We start from the raw sequence: 22,800 nt of genomic DNA on the forward strand, positions 1-22,800 counted from the left end.
ATTAGCTTGGACTACTGGCACGCACCACCACTCCTGGCTAATTTTTTGTATTTTTTAGAGACGAGGTTTCACCATGTTGCCCAGGCTGGTCTTGAACTCTTGAGCTCAAGCGATCCACCCACCTTGACCTCTCAAAGTGCTGGGATTACAGGCATGAGCCACTACGCCTGGCCAGTAACTATCTTACAATAATTGTTTACTTATCAGTTCCAGGCATTGAAACATCTTGCAATTTAAAACAAGTGCCTATTTCTTTCTTTTCTTTTTCTTTTTTTTTTTGAGACAGAGTTTTGCTCTTATTGCCCAGGCTGGAGTGCAATGGCTCCATCTTGGCTCACTGCAACCTCTGCTCCCAGGTTCAAGTGATTCTCCTGCCTCAGCCTCCGGAGTAGCTCGGATTACAGGCACGTGCCACTACGCCTGGCTAGTTTTTTTGTATTTTTAGTAGAGACGGGGTTTCCCCATGTTGGCCAGGCTGGTCTCGAACTCCTAACCTCAGGTGATCCCCCACCTCAGCCTCCCAAAGTGTTGGGATTACAAGCATGAGCCACTGCACCTGGCACAAGTACCTATTTCTTTTTTTCTTCTTTTTGGAGCTCTTTCAAAGGATTTATTTGCTACAGAATTGCTTCAGTCCACCAATGAGATGAACTCAGGACTTCTTTGTTTAAAAGGATTTTGCTTATTGCTGTGTTTTTACAAATTCGGCAACATCCAAATAGCAATTCTTAGGCTGGGCACGGTGGCTTGAACCCCAGGAGGCAGAGGTTGCAGTGAGCCGAGATCGTGCCACTGCACTCCAGCCTGGCCAATAAAACAAGACTCTGTCTCAAAAAAAAGACCAAAAAAAAAAAAAAAAGCAATTTTTTGCCAGCATTTGGCATGTCTAGACAAGAGCAGAAAAAGTCTGAATCAATAGCATTACATGTCTAAAAATAGAAAAAAAAACATTTAAAAATTTAAAAATTCCTCATTTGGACAGGACAAGTGCCTAATTCTATCTGCTTTAGCATACATCTTCATACATCTTTGGACTTACAATACCTTTACTTGAATATAAAATTACTAAGCAGAATACAAGAATATTTTCAAGCAGAAATGTAAAGCAAATTCTAATTAATAAACTCATCCTCACTTCAAAGTCTTATGAGTAAAGGCTCACCTTGTTCGAACTCTAGTATTTGTCTCTTTCAGAGGTATGCAGACTTTCTTAAATGACCAGGTAGGAAATATTTTAGGCTTTGCCAGCCAAGAGGTGAAGTTGAGGATATTATGTAGGGATTTGTATAACCACTTAAAATGTTTGTGCTTTATTTGTTTGTAGAAATGGGGTCTTACTTATTGCCTAGGCAGTAAGTTGCCCAGGCTGGTCTCAAACTAGCCTTAAGTGATCCTCCCTCTTTGGCCTCCCAAAGTGCTGGGATTACATGCATAAGCCACCATGTCTGGTCAAACCATTTAACATGTGACCATGTAAAAATGTAACAACCATTCTTAGCTCACTCGCGGCTGGCCAGATTTGACCCATGGGCTACAGTTTGCCAATGTTTATTTGCTAAATTCCCTCCCTTTGTTGCATCATTTGGGAAAATGATATAATACCATTTTCTCTAAAAAGTGAGGTGTCATTTTTTTCCCATCTAATGTCAGGCTGTCATGACTCAGTTACTTGTGCATTGACAAAAATTACACCCACATAGTTGTTGATGGAGAATGTTTTATTTATGTAATTTTCATCTGTACAGATGCTTCTGTCCTCGTCTTTATATTTGTCTCCCTCTTCTCATTGAACTGCAAAATTCCTGAAGGATGAGACCTGGGCTGTTTAATGCAAACTGTACATTCTCAGCAGAGCACAAGTTATCAAAGGGACATTGGATATATTTTAATAATGTTCTAACACAAGCAAAAATAACCACTGAAAATGTAAAACTCAATAAGAGACATAAGAAAAAAACAGACAGAAAACAAAAAAAATTCTTATTTTAGAATGATGCTATATGTAACTTGTAAAATATTTAAGTTTTTATACATGAGATTATATTGGTTTCCTTATTTAAAGAAAAAAATTACAATTAAGAATGGAAATTAAAATGTAAAACCAAGATAAATATTTTTGGCTTTTGGACTAAAAAAAAAAAGATTAGTGAGGAAAACCAAGAAATAATGGGGAGAGAAAGAAACACTACTACTAATTTTCTCTTCATGATTAAAAAAAAAAATCTTTTAACCATATTTGGGGTGACTGGAAATTAACAGTGATGATTTTGAGCTGAAAAATCAGTGATGCATTTTATTAAAACAAAAAGAACAAAGGAACTTTAATCAGACCATACATGTAAAGGCTATTTAGCATAGCAATTTCATGGATTCAAAATACATATTTAATGACAAGCAAACCAATAACCAGGAAAAATGAAGACTGTCCTTCCCTTTATAATGTGATATTAAAGTGCGGCCTATGGACAATTTAAAAAGTAAAGTGTTTGAAGTTTAATTTTTATTTTACAAAAATTGACACTATTAAAACCAACATGATTATATTTCACTCATCCAATAACTGGGTTAACAGTATTATAAAAATATGTAAAAAAATTCTAGATTCATAATTACCAGATATGCTAATATCCATATAGCTAGTATAAATCTGATGATTAAAAAAATAGTTTTGTTTCCTTAAAAACACTTGGTTTATGGGCCAGGCGCGGTGGCTCACGCCTGTAATCCCAGCACTTTGGGAGGGCGGGACAGGTGGTTCACGAGGTCAGGAGATTGAGACCATCCTGGCTAACACGGTGAAACCCTGTCTCTACTAAAAATACAAAAAAAAATTAGCTGGGCATTGTGGCAGGCACCTGTAGTCCCAGCTACTTGGAAGGCTGAGCCAGGAGAATGGCGTGAACCTGGGAAGCGGAGCTTGCAGTGAGCCGAGATCGTGCCACTGCACTCCAGCCTGGGCAACAGTGAGACTCTGTCTCAAAAAAAAAAAAAAAAGCAAAAAAAACAAAAACAAAAAAAAAAACTTGGTTCATTTATCATTTAATATCAGATAGATATTTGCTATCCTGAAGTACCAAAAAAAAAAAAAAAAAATCACAAATAAAAATGGCAATCTCTACACTTTAGGTTTCTTGTTAGGTGGATCTTGAAGACTAAACTTCGGAATTTCACCAGAAGGAGCATATGGAATTCTCTTTGAAGACACCTTTTTGCCAATTGTTTCAATCTGAAAAAAAAAAATTTTAAGAGAACCATTAACTATATAAGTGTAAGAATTTATAATGTACTGAAATAGGGGCAGGGGGAATCTAGATTTTATTCTTAGAAAAGGATTCTCAAGTTGACTGGGTTGCTATGAGAGATCTTTGGTTTCTTCCCTATTTTTTGTTTCTAGAATTAATCTACACTCCATTTTAATATTCATATCTAGACTTTCTCACTCCTGCCATTCCCCACACCTGACTCCCTCAAAGTAGTCAATTATGTGCCACCACTGTCTTTAGAAACATGTATGAAATTAACCGACCAGATTCCAGTGAGTTCATTTTTTATTTCAAACTCCATTCTCATTTCAATTTCCCTTGTACTAAAAAACCTGCAAAAGCTAACAGCATAATTCTTTTTTTTTTTTTTTTGAGATGGAGTCTTGCTCTATCGCCTAGGCTGGAGTGCAGTGGCGTGATCCTGGCTCACTGCAACCTCCGTCTCCTAGGTTCAAGCAATTCTCCTGTCTGCCTCCTGAGTAGCTGCGATTACAGACGTGCACCACCACGCCTGGCTAATTTTTGTATTTTTAGTAGAGATGAGGTTTTACATGTTGGCCAGGCTGGTCTCAAACTCCTGACCTCAAGTGATCTGCCTGCCTCAGCCTCCCAAAGTGCTGGGATTACTGGCGTGAGCCACTGCGCCCGGTTTGTAACAGCATAATTCTTTTTATTTATTTTATTTATTTTTTTTTGAGACAGAGTCTTGCTCCATCGCCCAGGCTGGAGTGCAGTGGTGCGATCTTGGCTCACTGCAACCTCTGACTCCCAGGTTCAAGCAATTCTCCTCGCCTCAGCCTCCCAAGTAGCTGGGATTACAAGTGCCCACCACCACACTAGGCTAATGTTTTTGTATTTTTAGTAGAGATGGGGTTTCACTATGTTGGCCAAGCTGGTCTCGAACTCCTGACTTCGTGATCCACCCCCCGCCTTGGCCTCCCAAAGTGCTGGTATTACAGGCATGAGCCACTGTGCCCTGCCAACAGCATAATTCTTTTTTTTTTTTTTTTTTTTTTGAGATGGAGTCTCGCTTTGTTGCCCAGGCTGGAGTGCAGTGGTGTGATCTCGGCTCACTGCAAGCTCCGCCTCCCAGTTCACACTATTCTGCTGCCTCAGCCTCTAGAGCAGCTGGGACCACAGGTGCCCGCCACCACGCCTAATTTTTTTGTATTTTTAGTAGAGATAGGGTTTCACTGTGTTAGCCAGGATGGTCTCAATCTCCTGACATCATCTGCCCGCCTCGGCCTCCCAAAGTGCTGGGATTACAGGCGTGAGCCACTGCACCCGGCCAGCATAATTCTTAAGAATTCAGACTTCAGAGTCTGAAAGACGTCAGCTGGAATCCTGACTGGCACTTGCTGCATTACCTAAACTCTCCAGGTCTTTCCTCCTCACTTGTAAATTGTGTTACCACCACTTAACTCAAAGGGTTGTGGTAAGTATTAAATTAGGTAAAGTGCTTAGCATACAGCAAGCCAGCCTTCACTAAATGATAATCAATTTTGGTTTTGCCTATTACATTTTTCATTTATTCCATATATTCAAAATCATCATCTTATCATTAAAAACACTACTACTTCAACAGTCATGAATTTATCTCCCCTCCACAGCAGAGATAAACATACTACTCACTTTTCATGTCTTTTGAATTAAGAATTAATATTTAATTCTGACTCATACCACAAAGAAAGGTCTTCTGCTTTATATTAACCAGTTGTCTCAGTGACTTACAAATTCTCCTTATTTAGTGATTCCATTCCTAATTGTTTTTTTTTTAATTCCTCACTAGGAAAGTTAACTTTTACAATAACTTAAAATCATTTAAAATATGTATTTCTCTACATATCTTTTCCCTTAGATGAATAAAACAGGAATGAGTGAAAATGTGTCTATGCCTTGCAAATAACCTTTTAAAAATAACATTCCTGAGTTTAGTCATGACTGGGAAAAACAGTCATGTTGTTACTCACTAGGGAGGGGTAGAATAGAAGAGTCCCCAAGGTCTTGGATGGAAGAGTTCACAGACAAGGATGCCATTTGACTCTTTCCACAAGCAAATCTCTCATGAATGAGAAATGGATACTGAGTTCTAAATGAGGACCTTCAACAAGTTGGTGAGAGGTTAAGAGAACCAGATCAGATACTTTTGAATAGCAGATTAGGCCTTACTGGTACCTCTCCAAGATAGCTGGTGCTGAGATGTGCATAGCAAGCTATCAAACACTGCTGCTTTTCTGCTTGCTTGGGCACTACGTTGAGAGCAACCCCCTGGCATATTTTTTTATTCTCCCTAACTTACTCCACCTCCCCATCCTCCTATCCCCATATACACACTGCTCTGAGGAAATGGAAAGTAGCTCCTTATTAATACTTTTGGGACTCCCTGGAGAACTGAAATAGATGTAACATACAAATACACTGTTCTGGGTGGAGGCTTCTGTCAGCTTTCCAAATGTTCCATAATTAACAAGCTGTTTTTTTTTTTTTTTTTTTTTTGAGGCAGGGTCTTGCTCTGTCACCCAGGCTGGCATGCAATGGCATGATCTCAGCTCATTACAACCTCTGCCTGCTGGGCTCAAGCAATCCTCCCACATCAGCCTCCCATGTGGCTGGGATTACAGGCACAGGCCACCATGCCTAATTATTATTATTACTTTTTCCGAGGTGGAGTGTTGCTCTGTCACCCAGGCTGGAGTGCAGTGGTGTGATCTTGGCTCACCGCAACCTCCACCTCCCGGGTTTAAGCGATTCTCCTGCCTCAGCCTCCAAAGTAGCTCGGATTACAGGTGCGTGCCACCACACCCAGCTAATTTTTGTATTTTTAGTAGAGATGGGGTTTCACAACATTGTCCAGGCTAGTCTCGAACTCCTGACCTTGTGATCCGCCTGCCTCAGCCTCCCAGAGTGCTGGGATTACGGGCGTGAGCCACTGTGCCCGGCAATTTTTGTATTTTTTTAGAGATGGGGTTTCGTCATGTTGGCTAGGCTGGTCTCAAACTCCTGGCCTTAAGTGATCCACCTCCACAGCCTCCCAAAGTGCTCGGATTACAGGTGTGAACCACCATGCCTGGCCAGTTGACAAACTTTGAATCAGAAGAGGGCCAGTACCATTGAAACTCCCATATGTTTCATTCAGACCCTTCACAGCACTGGCACAGTGCTGAGTACTCAGAAGGTATAGGATGAACACCTGCTGATTGACCAAGACCTCTTTCTTTCTCTACCTTTAGATCACCAATTTAGGGAGGAAGTAGAGAAGTAGTCAGAATAATCCCATAGGGACTTCCTAAAGAACTGACATGTTTGCCCCAGAGTTACGTTACTGCTAAAGAAAATAAGAAAATTCTAAAACCCACACCATGGGTTTAAAAAGCAAATGAGCACCTTCCTAATTGTTGAAATAAACTTCTGATACTGATTTGGTTCCCCAAAAGAATTTCCCTAGAAAGAAGGTATCATCTTAATTAGCCAAACATATTCTGACCTGCTGTAATGGTCTTTTGATGTCAACTTGACTAGATTATAGTCCCCAGTTGTTGAATCAAACACTAAAGACCAAACAAAAAGAAAAAAAAAATCCAGGATGATGATTACCTGGAAGCCAATGGTTTGTAGTTCATTGTGGAGCCCATCCAGGACACGCCGTCCATCGAAGATAAAGGCTGGCTTTAGCATTTTTTTATGAATGCGTTCATAATCCAATTCCTGTAAAGACAAACCACAGGAACAATTAAAACACATACATGGGCCAGGCGCAGTGGCTCACGCCTGTAATCCCAGCACTTTGGGAGGCCGAGATGGGCGGATCACAAGGTCAGAAGATCGAGACCATCCTGGCCAACATGGTGAAACCCTGTCTCTACTAAAAATACAAAAAATTAGCCAGGCGTGGTGGCAGGAGCTTGTAGTCCCAGCTACTCAGGAAGCTGAGGCAGGAGAATGGCGTGAACCCGGGAGGCAGAGCTTGCAGTGAGCCGAGACTGCGCCATTGCACTCCAGCCAGGGCGACAGAGCGAGACTCCATCTCAAAAAAAAAACAAAAAACAAAAAACACATACATGAACACATACTCAACCCCAGCTGATAGTGGAACACCTCTAGAATTTTCCTTAGTATCATTTCTGTTACTTTACCTTAAACATGTCCCACTCAGTGCAAATAACAACAGCATGGGCACCATCACATGCTTCATATGGATCCTTGGAAATGGTCACGAGCCGGGACACTGTAACAACAGCAACAACAAAAAAACAGAAATAAGAAAGGAGTTATATGACATTACAGTAGTTCCCCTCTTATCTGCAGGGATACATTCCAAGACCCCCAGTAGATGTCTGAAACTGTGGAGAGTACTGAACCCTATATATACTTACACACATACTTGTTTTTTGAATCTGATTGCCAAAAGTTACTAAGTGACTAAGTAGCATATGGAATGTGGATATGCTGGACAAAGGAATGATAAATGTCCCAGGCAGGATGAAGCAGCACACAATTTAAAACTTATGAATTATTTCTGGAATTTTCCTTCTAGTACTTTCAGACTGCAATTGACCGCAGATAACTGAACCCATGGAAAGCAAAACCACACATAAGGGGGATAGTACTATAGGTATTCTAACACTAGGACTGCAGAAAGAGTTGGGAATAATCTGATGGTAGTATCAATGGGAGTGATGGTGGGAGGCCCCAAACCCTGCCTTGGAAGCATCTCTTTGGAATTTTGGGGCTTTGTGGAATATGTTGGAAAAATCAATGGCCCAATCTACAGCTGATCACTTCAAATCAGTGTTGATGACATTATGCCTAAGACTTTAATTTTGGAGAAATGAGGTTTAAAAGAGGGCCCACCAATGATATACATGATAAAACTGAACAACCTAAGGTTTCCAAAAGATAAAAAGTTTTAAGGTCTGTACTCCAAATGATTCATGAGACTCAAAGCCTTACCTTGGTCATCCTCTGAAACACCTGGATGAGAAAGATCCACAACTATTTGTTCCCTAGGTACTTTTGGATCATATATATGGAGATGTGCGCCTTCATCCATCAAATATTTGCTAATATATATACTAGAAGATTCTCTATAGGAAAAAAAAATCAGTATTGCTAAGCTTTACATGGCATTATATTCTAATACCAGGGAGTTTAAGATACAGGTAAAATTATATTTCTTAAGCTGGTGGAGTGGTGAAGATATGGATATTTATTTTTATTCTTTATATTATATATATACATGTATTTTATGTACACCTCCACCAATCAAAAAATTAAGATGAGAAGTTAACACAATCTCAAAGGGGTTGAAATATTTTTAAAAACTGGTACCTTGTATCACCAGTGTCCTTTTTGAATGCAAATCCCAAAATAGCTATCTTCTTATCAGTTACTGTATTAAACAGACTATCTATGATCCGGGAAGCAAATCTCCTCCTCTGGTAGTCATTCATGTCTATGACCTGAAATTACATGTACAATTGTGCAATGATTAGTTAAAAGAGGCACAGCCTATGACACACATTACTCAGAATTTTATGGTGAGTGCTATTGTACAAATACAATGCTTAACATATTAACAAGAGGCAAAAATTAACCAAACTCTAGTGCCTATGGATTTAAAAAATAAAAATAAAAAAAAATAACTCATCCCCTTCCTTAAAGCCATTCTAGGCCAGCAGCGGTAGCTCATACCTGTAATCCCAGCACTTTGGGAGGCCGAGGTGGGCGATTGCTTGAGCTCAGGAGTTCAAGACCAGCCTGGGCACCATGGCGAGACCCTGTCTCTACAAAAAATACAAAAATTAGCCAGGCAAGGTGGCGTGTGCCTGTAGTCCCAGCTACTTGGGAAGGTGAGGTGGGATGGCTTGAGCACAGGAGGCAGAGGTGGCAGTGAGCCGAGACCATGCCACTGCACTCCAGCCTGGGCGACAGAGCCAGACTCTGTCTTAAATTTAAAAAAAAAAAAGCCATTCTAAAAATTTCTAATTTCATTTGGCTTGATTTTCCATGCATAAGGCTAGGATGGATGCAAAAAGTGGAGCGCACAACCAAGTTTTAATTCTAAGCGCATCTGAGGTTTAGCTATGAGACCAACCTAAGTAAGGTACACAGGAAACAATATTCTCCTTAGCCCGTCTCCAAACTCTGTGGAAACAAACTATAAGCAATGAAACCCCAAAGTATTCCTTCATTTGCTTGTGCCCCACTATTCACAAAAATTCAGTTTCAGCGGAAAGTGGACAGGCAACAAACAATGTGCAGAGTTCTAGCTGCCTCTGGATGAACCATAACACCACAACTGTTTGACAAGCTTTTTTAACTAAATGTTGTAAGAGTCTCTGATCACTTAATCTGTTAAATTTAGGTTGGTAATCAGGTGGGCAAAGCAAAAGAAACTTTTTTAAGGCTTTAAGCTTCCAGGGACCATCTCAATTGAACCTTGAGAGCTTAAGCAATTAGCCCAAAGTGTTGGAAAATCAAGAGTTTATCTGCATTTTTCACACAATGAACAGTGAGATAAAGCCATCATGATGGATTGACTGGAATGACACTAAGTGTATCTGTTTTCACTTAAAAATGTGCATTTCCGGCTAGGCAGGGTGGTGTGCCTGTAGTCCCAGCTACTCAGGAGGCTCAGGTGGAAGGATCACTTGAGCCCAAAAGTTGGAATCTAGGCTGGACAACACAGTGAGACCCTGTCTCTAAAAAGTAAAACATTTTTAAAAAAGAAACATGCATTTCTTTAGATTCCCTCCCATATCTACTGCTGAAACCTGAAAAATTATAAACTCAGGGGGAAAATATTTGGGAAAGGCACATATACTGACTGGTAATTGGGGCAAATTACTTAATATCTCCATGTCAGTTCCCTCATCAAATAAAGGGGATAATGTTAGTGATGAGGATTAAACGAGATACTGTATGCAAAGTGCCCAAAAGAGTACCCAGTACAGGGTAAGCATTCAATAAACATCAACTCTACTTCCCAGAGCTCACTTAATGCTTCCAATTTGGAAAGGGTTTCTAATTTTAGCTCTGTGAGTCTGAAAGGTCCAAAACAAATAACAGATACAAAACCACTTGAAAGCATGACAATATAGGTTCTGTTTTTTTGAGACGAAGTCTTGCTCTGTCATCTAGGCTGGAGTGCAGTAACACAATCCTGGCTCACTACAACCTCCGCCTCCTGGGTTCAAGCAATTCTCAGGCCTCAGCCTCGCTAGGCCAGTCTTGAACTCCCGACCCTCAAGTGATCTGTCCACCTCAGCCTCCTGAAGTGCAGGGATTACAGGTGTGAGCCACCACGCCCGACCAATGTTACAATGTAGGTTCTTACTTTATTTTGATTTTATGCCTTTCAAGATAGAGAAGAATTAGGCTAGGTTCACTGGCTAACACTTATATTCCCAGCACTTTGGGAGGCAAAGATGGGAGGACTGCTGAGCCCAGGAATTTGAGACCAGCCTGGCAATATAGTGAGACCTTGTCTCTACAAAAAAATTTTTTTAAATAAAAAAATTAGCCAATGTGGTGGTGCATTCCTGAAGTCCCAGCTACTTGGGAGGTTGAAGTGGGAGGATTGCTTGAGCACAGGAGGTCACTGCAGTGAGCAGCGATGGTACCACTGCATTCTAGCCTGGGTGACAGAGTGAGATCTTGTATCAAAAAAAAAAAAAAAAAAGAGAAGAATTATAATTAAGGATAATTGTTTTTGTTTTACTCTGGGAGCAAATTTAGCTATCAAATTAGAATACTGGCTTATCACAAACTTCCATCGACATTGATTAGCAGGAAAGATAAATTAAAAACACAGATACCCAATAAATAAACATAAAATAAGCAAATTGAATATACTAATGTTTGACTTCCTGGAATAAATAAATTCCATCAAAAACATTTCATGGACAAAAAGTGACATGCTTAATGAGAAGCTAAACAGAAACTGCTATTATTATTGCTATGACTATTATTATGTTAGAGACAGGGTCTCACTCTGTTGTCCAGGCTACAGTGCAGTGGAGAGATCATAAGTCAGTCACTGGAGCCTCCAACTCCTAGGCTCAAGTGATCCTCCCACCTCAGCCTCCCAAGTAGCTAGGACTACAGGTATGCAACACCATGCCTGGCTAATTTTTAAAATTTTTGTAGAGATGGGGTCTCACTATGTTGCCCAGGCCAGTCCCAAATTCCTGGCCTCAAGTGATGCTCCTGCCTTGGCTTCCTAAAGTGCTGCGATTACAGGTGTGAACCACTATGCTTGGCTAAACAGAAATTATTACCTATAAAGATTAATACCTGCTGCCAATAACGAGCCACTTCTGGCAAATTCAGAGCCTCACAGAGATAAACCAAATTCAGAACATCCTTTTGGAAGCAGCTCCCACCAAACCCTGCAGAAAGAAAAAAATGAATATTTTCATGTAAGAATGAGAAAACTCAATCATGTGACAAATTTCTTTATACTAAATCAGAAAGTTTACACTAAGATTTTTTAATAATAAAATTCAGATGGATAAATAATGGGCTTATAAATTATGTAAAATTTGCAGGCAACTAAACAACTCCACAAGTAACTCCCAAATAATTTTCTAACTAAAGTTTCATTATGGCTACGTTTAACTTTTTATATTGTTTCCTTTTATCTCCTATTTTTTTCTCATTCATCTAGTATGACTGCCCTACCTTCTTTAGCACAGGATCAGAAAACTTTTTCTCTTTTTGAGACAGTCTCCCTATGTCACCCAGGCTGAAGTGTAGGGGTATGAACATGGCTCACTGCAGCCTTGACTTCCTGGGCTCAGGTGATCCTCCTACCTTAGCCTCCCAGGTAGCTGGGGCTACAGGTGTGCACCACCATGCCTGACTAATTTTTTGGTTTTTTTGTAGAGCTGGGGCTTTCACCATGCTGCCCAGGCTGGTCTCAAACTCCTGGGCTCAAGCAATTTGCCCTTCTTGACCTCAGCCTCCCAAAGTGCTGGGATTATAGGCATGAGCTACTGTGCCTGGCCTGGGTCAGCAAACTTTCATGGTAAAGGGCCGGACAGTAAATATTTCAGCCTTTGTGGACCATTCAGTTTCTGAGGAGACTATTAAACTGCCATTGTAGCTCAAAAGCAGCCATAGACAATATGTAGTCTAACGGTCATGGCTGTGTTCCAATAAAATTTATTTACAAAAACAAGTTGTGGGCTGGATTTGACCCAAAGGCCATAGTTTGCCCACCCTTGCTCTAGTGCAATGCAGTATGCAGTAAGGAATAATATGGCTTTGGCGTTAGAAACATCTGGTCACTCAGTTGCATGACTTTGAGCAATTGCACAAATTTCCCTGAGTCTGAATCATCTCTAAAAAAGAAAATAACAGCATCTACCTAACAGGTTATAAGGATTCAATGAGATATATAAAGCGCTGGTACCAGCAAATAATATGCCTTCAGTAAATAAACACTAGCTCATTTTACTAGAGAAAAATTTGAATTTACCAACACTGGCTTTTAGAAACTTGTTTCCAATTCTCTGGTCCATTCCAATCGCTGTTGCTACCTCTTCTACATCAGCTCCTGTTGCTTCACAAAGAGCACTTATGGAGTTAATGCTGCTTATTCTCTGGGCAAGAAAAGCATTTGCTGCCTTAAAAAAAAAAACAGAAGAGTAAGATAAGCTAAAACAGCAATTTTATACACCTAGTTTATATTTCATTGGGTTGATGCAAATTACTGAGGGAGATATATAAGATACTGATGAGCTCAATTTGAGGAGACAATGGATGGGTTAGAAAGGGAAAATGTTTTAAATTAGAGAGGACAGATGATTAAGAAAAAGGGTAAAGACAGGGAAAGAGTGATAAAAACCAAATTACTATTTTAAGATTTCAGTATTTTTCAGAATATTTTATACCCTGATATATGATCTCCCTTGTGAAAATTATTTCATAATTTGAATGTGCAAGAATATGATCTTCAAAAGCATAACCTCTTACTACTATTAAAAAAGTATTGTGTAGTTTATCAGGCTTGAAATAAATAAATATTTGGCTTTAATTTAATGAAGAGTTGAATGCTATATACTAACCAGTTTGGAAAGCTCTGAAGACCAAGTATTAGTGGTGAGGATCTTTTCTCTGGGAACCCAGTGCTCATATACAGCACACAGGGCCTGCACAGCTCTCTGGCCCTCTGGAGTTTCATCCCCTCCAATCAGTACTCTGTCTGGGTTCTTTAGGTCATTGATGGCTGTTCCCTCTGCCAGAAACTCAGGGTTGGACAGCACCTAGAATCCCAATGCAAAGGAAAGTTTTAAGCTAGAATTAATTATGGGCAACTTTAACACATCAGTATTTACATAAGAATAACCAGATTCTAATGCTTCATTTTTTATACCTGTAAATTCAAGTTGGGTTTTGTGTTTGCATCAAATATGCGACGGATACTTTCTGCTGCCCGCACTGGAACTGTGCTTTTCTCAGTCACAATTTTGTACCCATTTGAGTTTTGCACAATGCGTCTAGCACAAGCTTCAATATACTTCAGATCTGCTGCCCGGCCTTTCCCCATTCCATAGGTTTTTGTTGGAGTATTCACCTGATGTAAGTATATGGGATAAAGAACAGAGTGCCTGTGAGATAGGGATTTCAAGATATATCCTGAACGACTGGTTAAAGTGTGGAGTTAACAATCATCAGTAGCCCTGATTTAATCCTCTGTTAGTTCCACAGAAATAATACATTTTATAAATATAATAATCAGAAGAAATAGCTTGAAGCATCTAGAGAACTCATTCAATAAATTTTTGTTAGGAAGCTACTATCTATATGCCAGATAACTAGGGCAGGCAGATTCCAGCTAAGCCCTGAAGATACATAAATGAATGAGACGGTTATCCTAAAGGACTTCACAATCTGAAATGAAACGTAAGCCTTTTCTTATTCCCTTTCTTTATTGTATGTAATATATTATTATAGTCCTTAAAAATAAGTTTTAAAGTCTTTTTTTTTTTTTGAGATGGAGTCTTGCTCTGTTGCCCAGGCTGGAGTGCAGTAGTGCAATCTCGGCTCACTGCAACCTCTGCCTCCCAGGTTCAAGCGATTCTCCTGCCTCAGCCTCCCAAGTAGCTGGGACTACAGGCATGTGCCACCACACCCCACCGCTTTTTTTATATTTTTAGTAGAGACAGGGTTTCATCATGTTGTCTAGGCTGGTCTTGAACTCCTGACCTCAGGTGATCTGTCCACCTCAGCATCCCAAAGTGCTGAGATTACAGGCGTGAGCCACTGCACCTGGCCTCCTTTCTTATTCCGCTATTTTTATAGTCCTATATCAACAGTCTTTTAAAATATTGCAATATCATTTACAAATGTTTTCTGAGCTCATTAAAGCTAGATATTACCTATCATCTTCAGGATATAGAATATTATGTGGACAAAGACTTCTTTTTTTTTTTTTTTTTGAGACAGAATCTTGCTCTTTTGCCCAGGCCGGAGTGCAGTGGCGCTATCTCGGCTCACTGCAAGCTCCGCCTCCCGGGTTCACACCATTTTCCTGCCTCAGCCTCCCGAGTAGCTGGGACTACAGGCGCCCACCACCGCGCCCCGCTGATTTTTTGTATTTTTTTAGTAGAGACGGGGTTTCACCGTGTTAGCCAGGATGGTCTCGATCTCCTGACCTCGTGATCCGCCCGCCTCGGCCTCCCAAAGTGCTGGGATTACAGGCGTGAGCCACCGCGCCTGGCTTTTTTTTTTTTTTTTAAGACGGAGTCTTGCTCTGTCACCCAGGCTGGAGTGCAGTGGTGCAGTCTCAGCTCACTGCAATCTCTACTTCCTGGGTTCAAGCGATTCTCCTGCCTCAGCCTTCTGAGTAGCTGAGATTACAGGTGTACCACACCTGCCTAATTTTTGTATTTTTAGATGGGGTTTCACCACGTTGGCCAGGGTGGTCTCAAACTCCTGACCTCAAGTGATCTGCCTGCCTCAGCCTCCAAAAGTACTAGGATTACAGGCATGAACCACTGCACCCGGCCAATGGACGAAGACTTTCATTTAGAAAAAAAAAAAAAAAAAATCATGGGCCCAGAGTCTAGGCATTTAGTTTTGGATTACATGTAACCTTAGAGAAGTGTGGCTGCCTCTGCCTCAATGACCTCATTGGAAAATGAGGATAGTGGGCTCTCTAAAAACTAACACATGAATGTTATAATGCTCTGACAAAAATGAAAGTGCTCTGAAAAAGTCTAAAACTTAAAGGGAATAGGAATTATTTTTGAACTAATAGTAAGTAGTACTAACTCTCTTCTCTTGATGAGATTATAACTCAGTGGGAGACTAAATAAAGGAACCAAGTGAAAATAAATCAAAATTTGAAGATTGAGTTGAGGTGTGAAAAGCAGGAGGAAAAAGTTGTTTATATGCATGGAACAACTTAGGGCAAGACTTAGATGTAATGGTGTACAGAAAGGCAAAGACAGCTCATGATGTAGGGTGAAACTGGCTAGAGATGGGAGATGATCAGACAGCTTCCCCTGGTAAAGGAGCTTTGAAAACGACAGTTGAAAACTGATTACTACAAAATAATTCCTGTCTGGCATTCAAAAACAGATTATTTTAAAATGTCCTTTCTGCAGAAAACTATTCTATTACCATTCCAGGCTCTGGTCACCTAAAAATTAGACTAAGTAACTCATTGATTTTTTTCCAGGTACCTAGCTACTCCAAAATATTTTCCTATTTTTTATGCCTCTACTCTAACTTTCTGCAAGTTTAAATAGTTTAAATAGGGGATGGGTAGGTAAGTCACAGAAGCTGCATCAATTTCTCTGAAGTGATTAAGGAGGTCAAAAAGAAGAGACTGAATTTTTTTTTTTTTTTTTTTTTTTGTGACAGGGTCTCCTTCTGTCACCTAGGCTGGAGTGCAAGGTACAATAATGGCTCATTGCAGCCTCAACCTCCAGGGTTCAATCAATCCTCCCACCTCAGTCTCCCAAGTAGTCAGGACTACAGACACATAGCACCACGGCCAGCTAAGTAGAGACAGGGTTTCACCATGTTGCCCACGCTGGTCTCAAATTCCTACGCTCAAGCGATCCGCCTGCCTTGGCCTCCCAAAGTGCTGGGATTACAAGCATGAGCCATCATGCCCAGCTCATAAAGATCTTAAGTCATATAACACCCTCACTCAGCTTCCAACTGGTGATAGCTATATCATTACATACAGAATATTTGAGTAGATGGTTACTAGGACAGCAAGATGTAAGTTGCTTTGGTTCAAATAGTGGTTTACTAGAGTTTAATCTCAAGTGTTGGTTCTGTTTTTTTCATTATAAAGATAGGACACTTCAGCCACATTATGAAGTAAAGGTGTCTGTTGGTTAGCCTGATAATCTAACCAACATATGCCAAGTTACAAACAATTAATGTAAAATTCATTTAGAGAGGAGATGCCTGTAAGTTTGCAAACTGATTTTCTTCATCTCACCTCTGCCAACCACTGGAAACAAGAAATAATGAAACAAATATGAAATATACTATCATCCCATGTGCTCTCATGTTACCAGCATTTCCTAGTTTTGTTTTTTTTTTTTTTTTTTTTTTTGAGACAGAGTCTCACTCTATCACCAGGCTGGAGTGCAGTGGCGCGATCTCGGCTCACTGCAACCTCTGCCTCCTTGGTTCAAGCGATTCTCCTGCCTCAGCCTCTTGAGTAGCTGGGACTGCAGGTGCACACCACCATGCCCAGCTAATTTTTGTATTCTTAGTAGAGATGGGGTTTCACCATGTTGGCCAGGATGGTCTCGATCTCTTGACTTTGTGATCTGCCCGCCTTGGCCTCCCAAAATGCTGGGATTACAGGCGTGAGCCACCGCACCCACCCATTTCCTAGTTCTAAATCTCAGATTAGAACTTTGAGTTTACTTGTTCAATGACTTGTAATGACATATTTGACTAGATGATTATAGGGTTTTGTGAACTGTTAAACAAAGTGACAACCAAAATTCACTGGACAACTCTATACTAAGCAATGTTGAGGCTTAATACCAATGGATTTACTATTAAAGTATGATGAAACTTTTATATAGACAAGAATACATTAAAATTCACACAACAAAGGAAAATACTTACAGAAATAAATACAAGATCAGCTTCTTTGATGGCATCATCAATATTGGTAGAAAAAAAAAGATTTTTTCCTCGACAGGATTCTACCACTTCTTTTAGTCCTGGCTAAAAAGAAAAAAGAAAAGGAATTGTACATATAGCTTGCCAGTGATATGAGATAACCTAATAGTATAGAATTACATTTGTTAAATGGGATGGTGATATTGTAATTTAAAGGTCTAGGTTGTGCTCAAATTACCTTTGTAGAAAAGTTAAGGATCATATACCAAAGGCATAAGTGCACATCTCATTTTTTAAATAGGGACAGGGTCTCACTCTGTCACCCAGGCTGGAGTGCAGTGGTGCAATCTCAGCTCACTGCAGCCTCCGCCTCCTGGGCTCAAATGATCCTCCCATCTCAGCCTCCCAAGTAGCTAGGACCACAGGAGCCACGAGGCCTGGCTAATTTTTGTATCTTTTTTTGGTAGAGATGGGGTTTTGGAGTTTCACTGGGTTGTCCAGGCTGGTCTCAAATTCCTGGGCTCAAACAATCCTCCCATTTCAGCTTCCCAAAGTGCTGGGCTTATAGGAGTGAGCCACCATGCCTAGCCCATTTATTTTATTTTATTTATTTTTTTTGAGACAGAGTCTCTTTCTGTCACCCAGGCTGGAGTGCAGTGGTATGATTTCGGCTCACTGCAACTTCCATCTCCTGGGTTCAAGCAATTCTCCTGCCTCAGCCTCCCAACTAGCTGGGATTACAGGCATGCACCACCACACTGGGCTAATTTTGTATTTTTAGTAGAGATGGGGTTTCACCATGTTGGCTAGGATGGTCTTGAACTCCTGACCTCAGGTGATCCACCTGCCTTGGCCTCCCAAAGTTCTGGGATTACACGCACAAGCCACCACACCTGGCCTATTTTATTTTTTGATACAGGGTTTCGCTCTGTTCCCCAGGCTGGAGTGCAGTTGCATAACAGCTCACTGCAGCCTTGACCTCCCAGGCTCAGGCAATCCTCCCTACTCCTCCTCCTAAAGTGCTGGGATTATAGGAGTAAGTTACCACGCCCTGCTTCATAAGCACACCTTAGTAAATAAAGTAAAATGGAAATTGCCATTAAACTTGCTACAATCAGAAGAGCAGCTCATTTAATGCTTTGTCATTGTTTACCATGTGACTCACTCATAAGAGTTAACTATTAACTATGAGTATCAACACAATTTTCAGAAAATTCAAGGTCCTCTCTGATTTCAAGCAAATATATGATTTTGCATTGTCATTATGAATGCACATTTTTACTCCTAATAATTCAGGCCATACAACTGGCTGTGAAAGTCAATTTACTCCATATATACTTAAATAAATATACATTTTTCTAAGTCCTATTGCAAGGAACCCTTTTATTTAAAAAAAGTTCCCAGCTTAAAAGGAGATATATTTATGTTAAGAATATGGAGGGCTATAAAACCACTTAACAAATATTCTTATAAAAAAAATCAAGCCTAAATCTGATTGGACCTGTACCTTTAGATCTAACTACCAATTTACATTAAATAAAGAATAAGTTGAAAAACTCCAAGGAACTGAACCAGCAAAATCTAGACTGAAAAATTTCCTTTTTTTGAGACAGAGTCTTGCTGTCACCCTGGCTGGAGTGCAGTGGCACCATCTCGTCTCACTGCAACGTCCACCTCCCAGGTTCAAGTGATTCTCGTGCTGCAAACTCCCAAGCAGCTGGAATTACAGGCGCACACCACCATACCTGGCTAATTTTTGTATTTTTGGTAGAGACGGGGTTTTTCCATGTTGGCCAGGCTGGTCTCGAACTCCTGGCCTTAAGCGACCCACCCGCCTCAGCCTCTGAAAGTGCTGGGATTATAGGCATGAGCCATTGTGCCTGGTCTAGACTGTGATAATTTCTAGCCAATAAACAAACTGGTTTCTTCAACCAATAGATATTGGTTGAAGCCCAACTATTGGGGGCTACCAGCCTGGGCAACATGGCGAAACCCCATTTCTACTAAAAAAAGTTTAAAAAATAGCTGGGCATGGTGGCGCTTGCCTGTAGTCCCAACTATTCAGGAGGCTGAGGTGGGAGGATCACTTGAGCCCAGGAGGCGGAAGTTGCAGTGAGCCAAGATCGGGCCACTGCACTCCAGCCTGGGCCACAGAGCAAGGCCCTGTCTCAAAGAAAAACAAAATTATCTTTTAGGGATACATGATAAAGTATTTATGGATGAAATTATAAATAATCAGCATGGTGGTAGTTGGGAAGGAGGACTGGCCACGTAGATAACTGTTGAAACAAGATGATGGGCACATAGAGATTCATTGTACTATTATCTTTAATTACATGCTTGAAATCTTCCATAATAAAAAAAAAAGAAAACAAACCTAAATCACTGAAGCTCACTCTTAGGGGAGAAACTCAAACAATATCCATCCATAATATTATGGATGTTTAGAAAACTATGTCTATAGCAAAGTGAAAGCCCCTTCAGGGGCCATAGGTCTGGCATTACATATAGAGGCAACTCCCTTTTCTTCAATGGTTCCGAGGTCTCTTAACATAAGTAATTGGAGGATGTGAAAAATGTACATTTGAATTTCCATTAGTTTGATTAAAATAACAGGACAAGCAAGATATATGAACCACTACAACCATGAATATGATGTCACCAATCACAGTAACGGGTTTCCTTGGTTATTTTGGCTAGATTCTAGAAAATGAGGGAAAAGTTTTATAGAGTCAGGATTTGCAGAGAATAAAATTTAATTCAGTCCTGTGTATAATCTCCTAATATTTAAAGTTACTAAAATCAGAGCAATGCAGAATTCATATACATATAATAAAACCTCAAAATGAAGACTTACATAATTATATTAAAGCCAAAACTGATGCAGAAGCAGTTAATAATATAGGTTCTAACTGTTATTAGGTTCATTATGTAATTATCATAATTGGTATTTAGAATTTATATAGTACTTTTAATAGAAGAACTCAAATCCTTTTACAGGGTAAAATTATCCTCAGTAAAATGAAAATTTTACCCAGAAAAAAAGCAAAGCAAATTATCCTTTTTTTTTTTTTTTAAAGTAGTTACTACTAATTTTTTTTGTTTGTTTGTTTGTTTGAGACGGAGTCTCGCTCTGTTGCTAAGCTAGAGTGCAGTGGCGCGATCTCGGCTCACTGCAACCTCCGCCTCCAGGGTTCAAGCGATTCTCCTGCCTCAGCCTCCCAAGTAGCTGGGATTACAGGCGCGAGCCACTACACCCATCTAATTTTTTTTTGTATTTCTTTAAATACAGACGGGGTTTCACCATGTTAGCCAGGATGGTCTTGAACTTCTGACCTCAGGTGATCCACCCACCTTGGCCTCCCAAAGTGCTGGGATTACAGGCGTGAGCTACCACACCCAGCCTAAACTATATTTTTTAATGAACAAAGTTTTAAAAAGCAATGTCTATTCAATAAATACGGCAACACAAAAGGAAGTGTTTTAACTGTTAAATATTAACAGAATCTACTATTTTCTCAGTAATTCATGTAATGAGAGAAGAAAGAACATTAACAGTAAGTCAGAGCCCACTGTATGCCCTCTCCTAGTCACTACTATTCCCAAATTACCATCATGCTGAATTCTAGAATCATAGATTAGTTTGCCTATTTTTGAACCTTACGCAAATGGAATTATATAGTATGTACTCCTTTGTGTCTGGCAACACTACTTTTGTAAGATTTTAACCATATTCTTAAGTGCAGGAGTAGTTTCATTGATTTTCAACACAGTACAGTATTTTGTTGCAGTATTATGAAATAATTCATGTAGCCATTCTTTTTGTTTGTTTGTTTTTTAAGACGGAGTCTCACTCTGTTACCAAGGCTGGAGTGCAGTGGTGCAATCTCGGCTCACTGCAACCTCCCCCTCCCAGGTTCAAGTGATTCTCCTGCCTCAGCCTCCTGAGTAGCTGGGGCTACAGGCATGCGCTACTACACCTGGCTAATTTTTGTATTATTTTAGTAGAGATGCGATTTCACCATGTTGTCAAGGCTGGTTTAGAATCCCTGACCTCAGGTGATCTGCCCACCTCAGCCTCCCAAAGTGCTGGGATTACAGGCGTAAACCACCACACCCAGCCTCATGTATCCATTCTATTGCTGATTACTATTTAGGTTGTTCCTTCTGTCTTTTAGTGCACATATGTATGCATCTCTGTTGGATATACACTTGGAATTGCTGGGTCACAGACTAATAGTTTTTTTTTTATTTTTTCAAGAGAGAGGGTCTCACTTTGTTGCCCAGGCTAGAGTGCAGTGGCGCCAACAGGGCTCACTGCAGCCTCAGCCTCCTGGGCTCAAGTGATTCTCTTGCCTCAACTCCTCAAGAAGCTGGGACCACAGGCACATGCCACAATGCCTAGTTAACTTTTAAATATTTTGTAGAGACAAAGTTTCACTATATTGACCAGGATGGCGTCAGCCTCCAAAAGTGCTGGGATTACAGGTGTGAGCCACCGCGGTTGGCCTTTAAAAAAAAAAAAAAGAAAAGGAACAGGGGTCTTGCAATGTTGCCCAGGCTGGGCTTGAACTCCTGGGCTCAAGCAATCCTCTCACCCGGCCTCCCAAACTGTTGGGATTACAAGCGTGAGCCACTGTGTCTGGCCTATATTTTCAGCTTTAGTAGATACTGTCAAACAGTTCTGCCAAGTGACTGTACCAATTTATATTCTTACCAAGCAGTGCATAAAATTCTAATTGCTAAACACTTGGTATTGTCGGTAATATCATTTTAACCATTCTGATGGATGCCATTATTCTAATTTCTTTATTTACTTATTTGGAGACAGAGTTTCATTCTGTCAACCAGGCTGGAGTACAGTGCTGCGATCTCAGCTCACTGCAACCTCTGCCTCCCAGGTTCAAGCAATTCTCTTGCCTCAGCCCCCTGAGTAGCTGGGATTACAGGGGTGCACCACCACACTTGGCTAATTTTTGTATTTTTAGTAGAGACGAGGTTTTGCCATGTTGGCCAGGCTGGTTTCGAACTCATGACCTCAAGTGAACTGCTCACCTCGGCTTCCCAAAGTGCAGGGATTACAGGTGTGAGCCACTGTGCCCAGCCGTATTCTTTTTTTTTTTTTAATTTGGAGATGGGGGCTCACTATGTTGCCCAGGCTGGACTTGAACCCCTCAGCTCAAGTGATCCTTCTGTTTCAGCCTCCTGAGTAGCCAGAACTACAAGGCCATGCCACCATGCCTGGCTTATTTGTGAAGACTAGAATACACTGCTGGCAGAATTCATTACTGAATGTTTGGATATAAGTATGGTTTATGGGGTTTCAAATGACTTGAAACCCTTTTATCAATATCAGCATTATAGAACTCTCCATCAAGTTATCTTTCTAAAGCATTTCAAAAAATTACCCTAAACCAAATATAGTGGTAAT

The 22,800-nt window shown here is 40.4% G+C and overlaps 1 protein-coding gene across 5 annotated transcripts in view; it reads right to left on the reverse strand.

Annotated features, from left to right (window-relative positions):
- Positions 1-1,700: 1,700 nt before the first annotated feature.
- Positions 1,701-22,800, reverse strand: part of UGDH (UDP-glucose 6-dehydrogenase) — a 29,466-nt gene continuing 8,366 nt past the window's right edge. For 4 of the 5 annotated variants that reach the window (XM_055246593.2, XM_055246591.2, XM_055246592.2 and 1 more), the window contains exons 3-12: positions 17,373-17,474; positions 13,642-13,842; positions 13,334-13,531; positions 12,745-12,892; positions 11,559-11,653; positions 8,592-8,722; positions 8,214-8,347; positions 7,397-7,488; positions 6,858-6,968; positions 1,701-3,226 (exon numbers count right to left, since the gene is read on the reverse strand). In XM_055246593.2, coding sequence (XP_055102568.1) covers positions 3,116-3,226; positions 6,858-6,968; positions 7,397-7,488; positions 8,214-8,347; positions 8,592-8,722; positions 11,559-11,653; positions 12,745-12,892; positions 13,334-13,531; positions 13,642-13,842; positions 17,373-17,474 — 1,323 coding nt within the window. In that variant the 3' untranslated portion in view covers positions 1,701-3,115. The remainder of the gene's footprint in view (positions 3,227-6,857; positions 6,969-7,396; positions 7,489-8,213; positions 8,348-8,591; positions 8,723-11,558; positions 11,654-12,744; positions 12,893-13,333; positions 13,532-13,641; positions 13,843-17,372; positions 17,475-22,800) is intronic. The other variant, XM_055246596.2, reaches the window with a different exon arrangement.

The sequence above is a fragment of the Symphalangus syndactylus genome, chromosome 16, assembly GCF_028878055.3.
Source record: "Symphalangus syndactylus isolate Jambi chromosome 16, NHGRI_mSymSyn1-v2.1_pri, whole genome shotgun sequence".
NCBI classification, from domain to species: Eukaryota; Metazoa; Chordata; class Mammalia; order Primates; family Hylobatidae; genus Symphalangus; species Symphalangus syndactylus.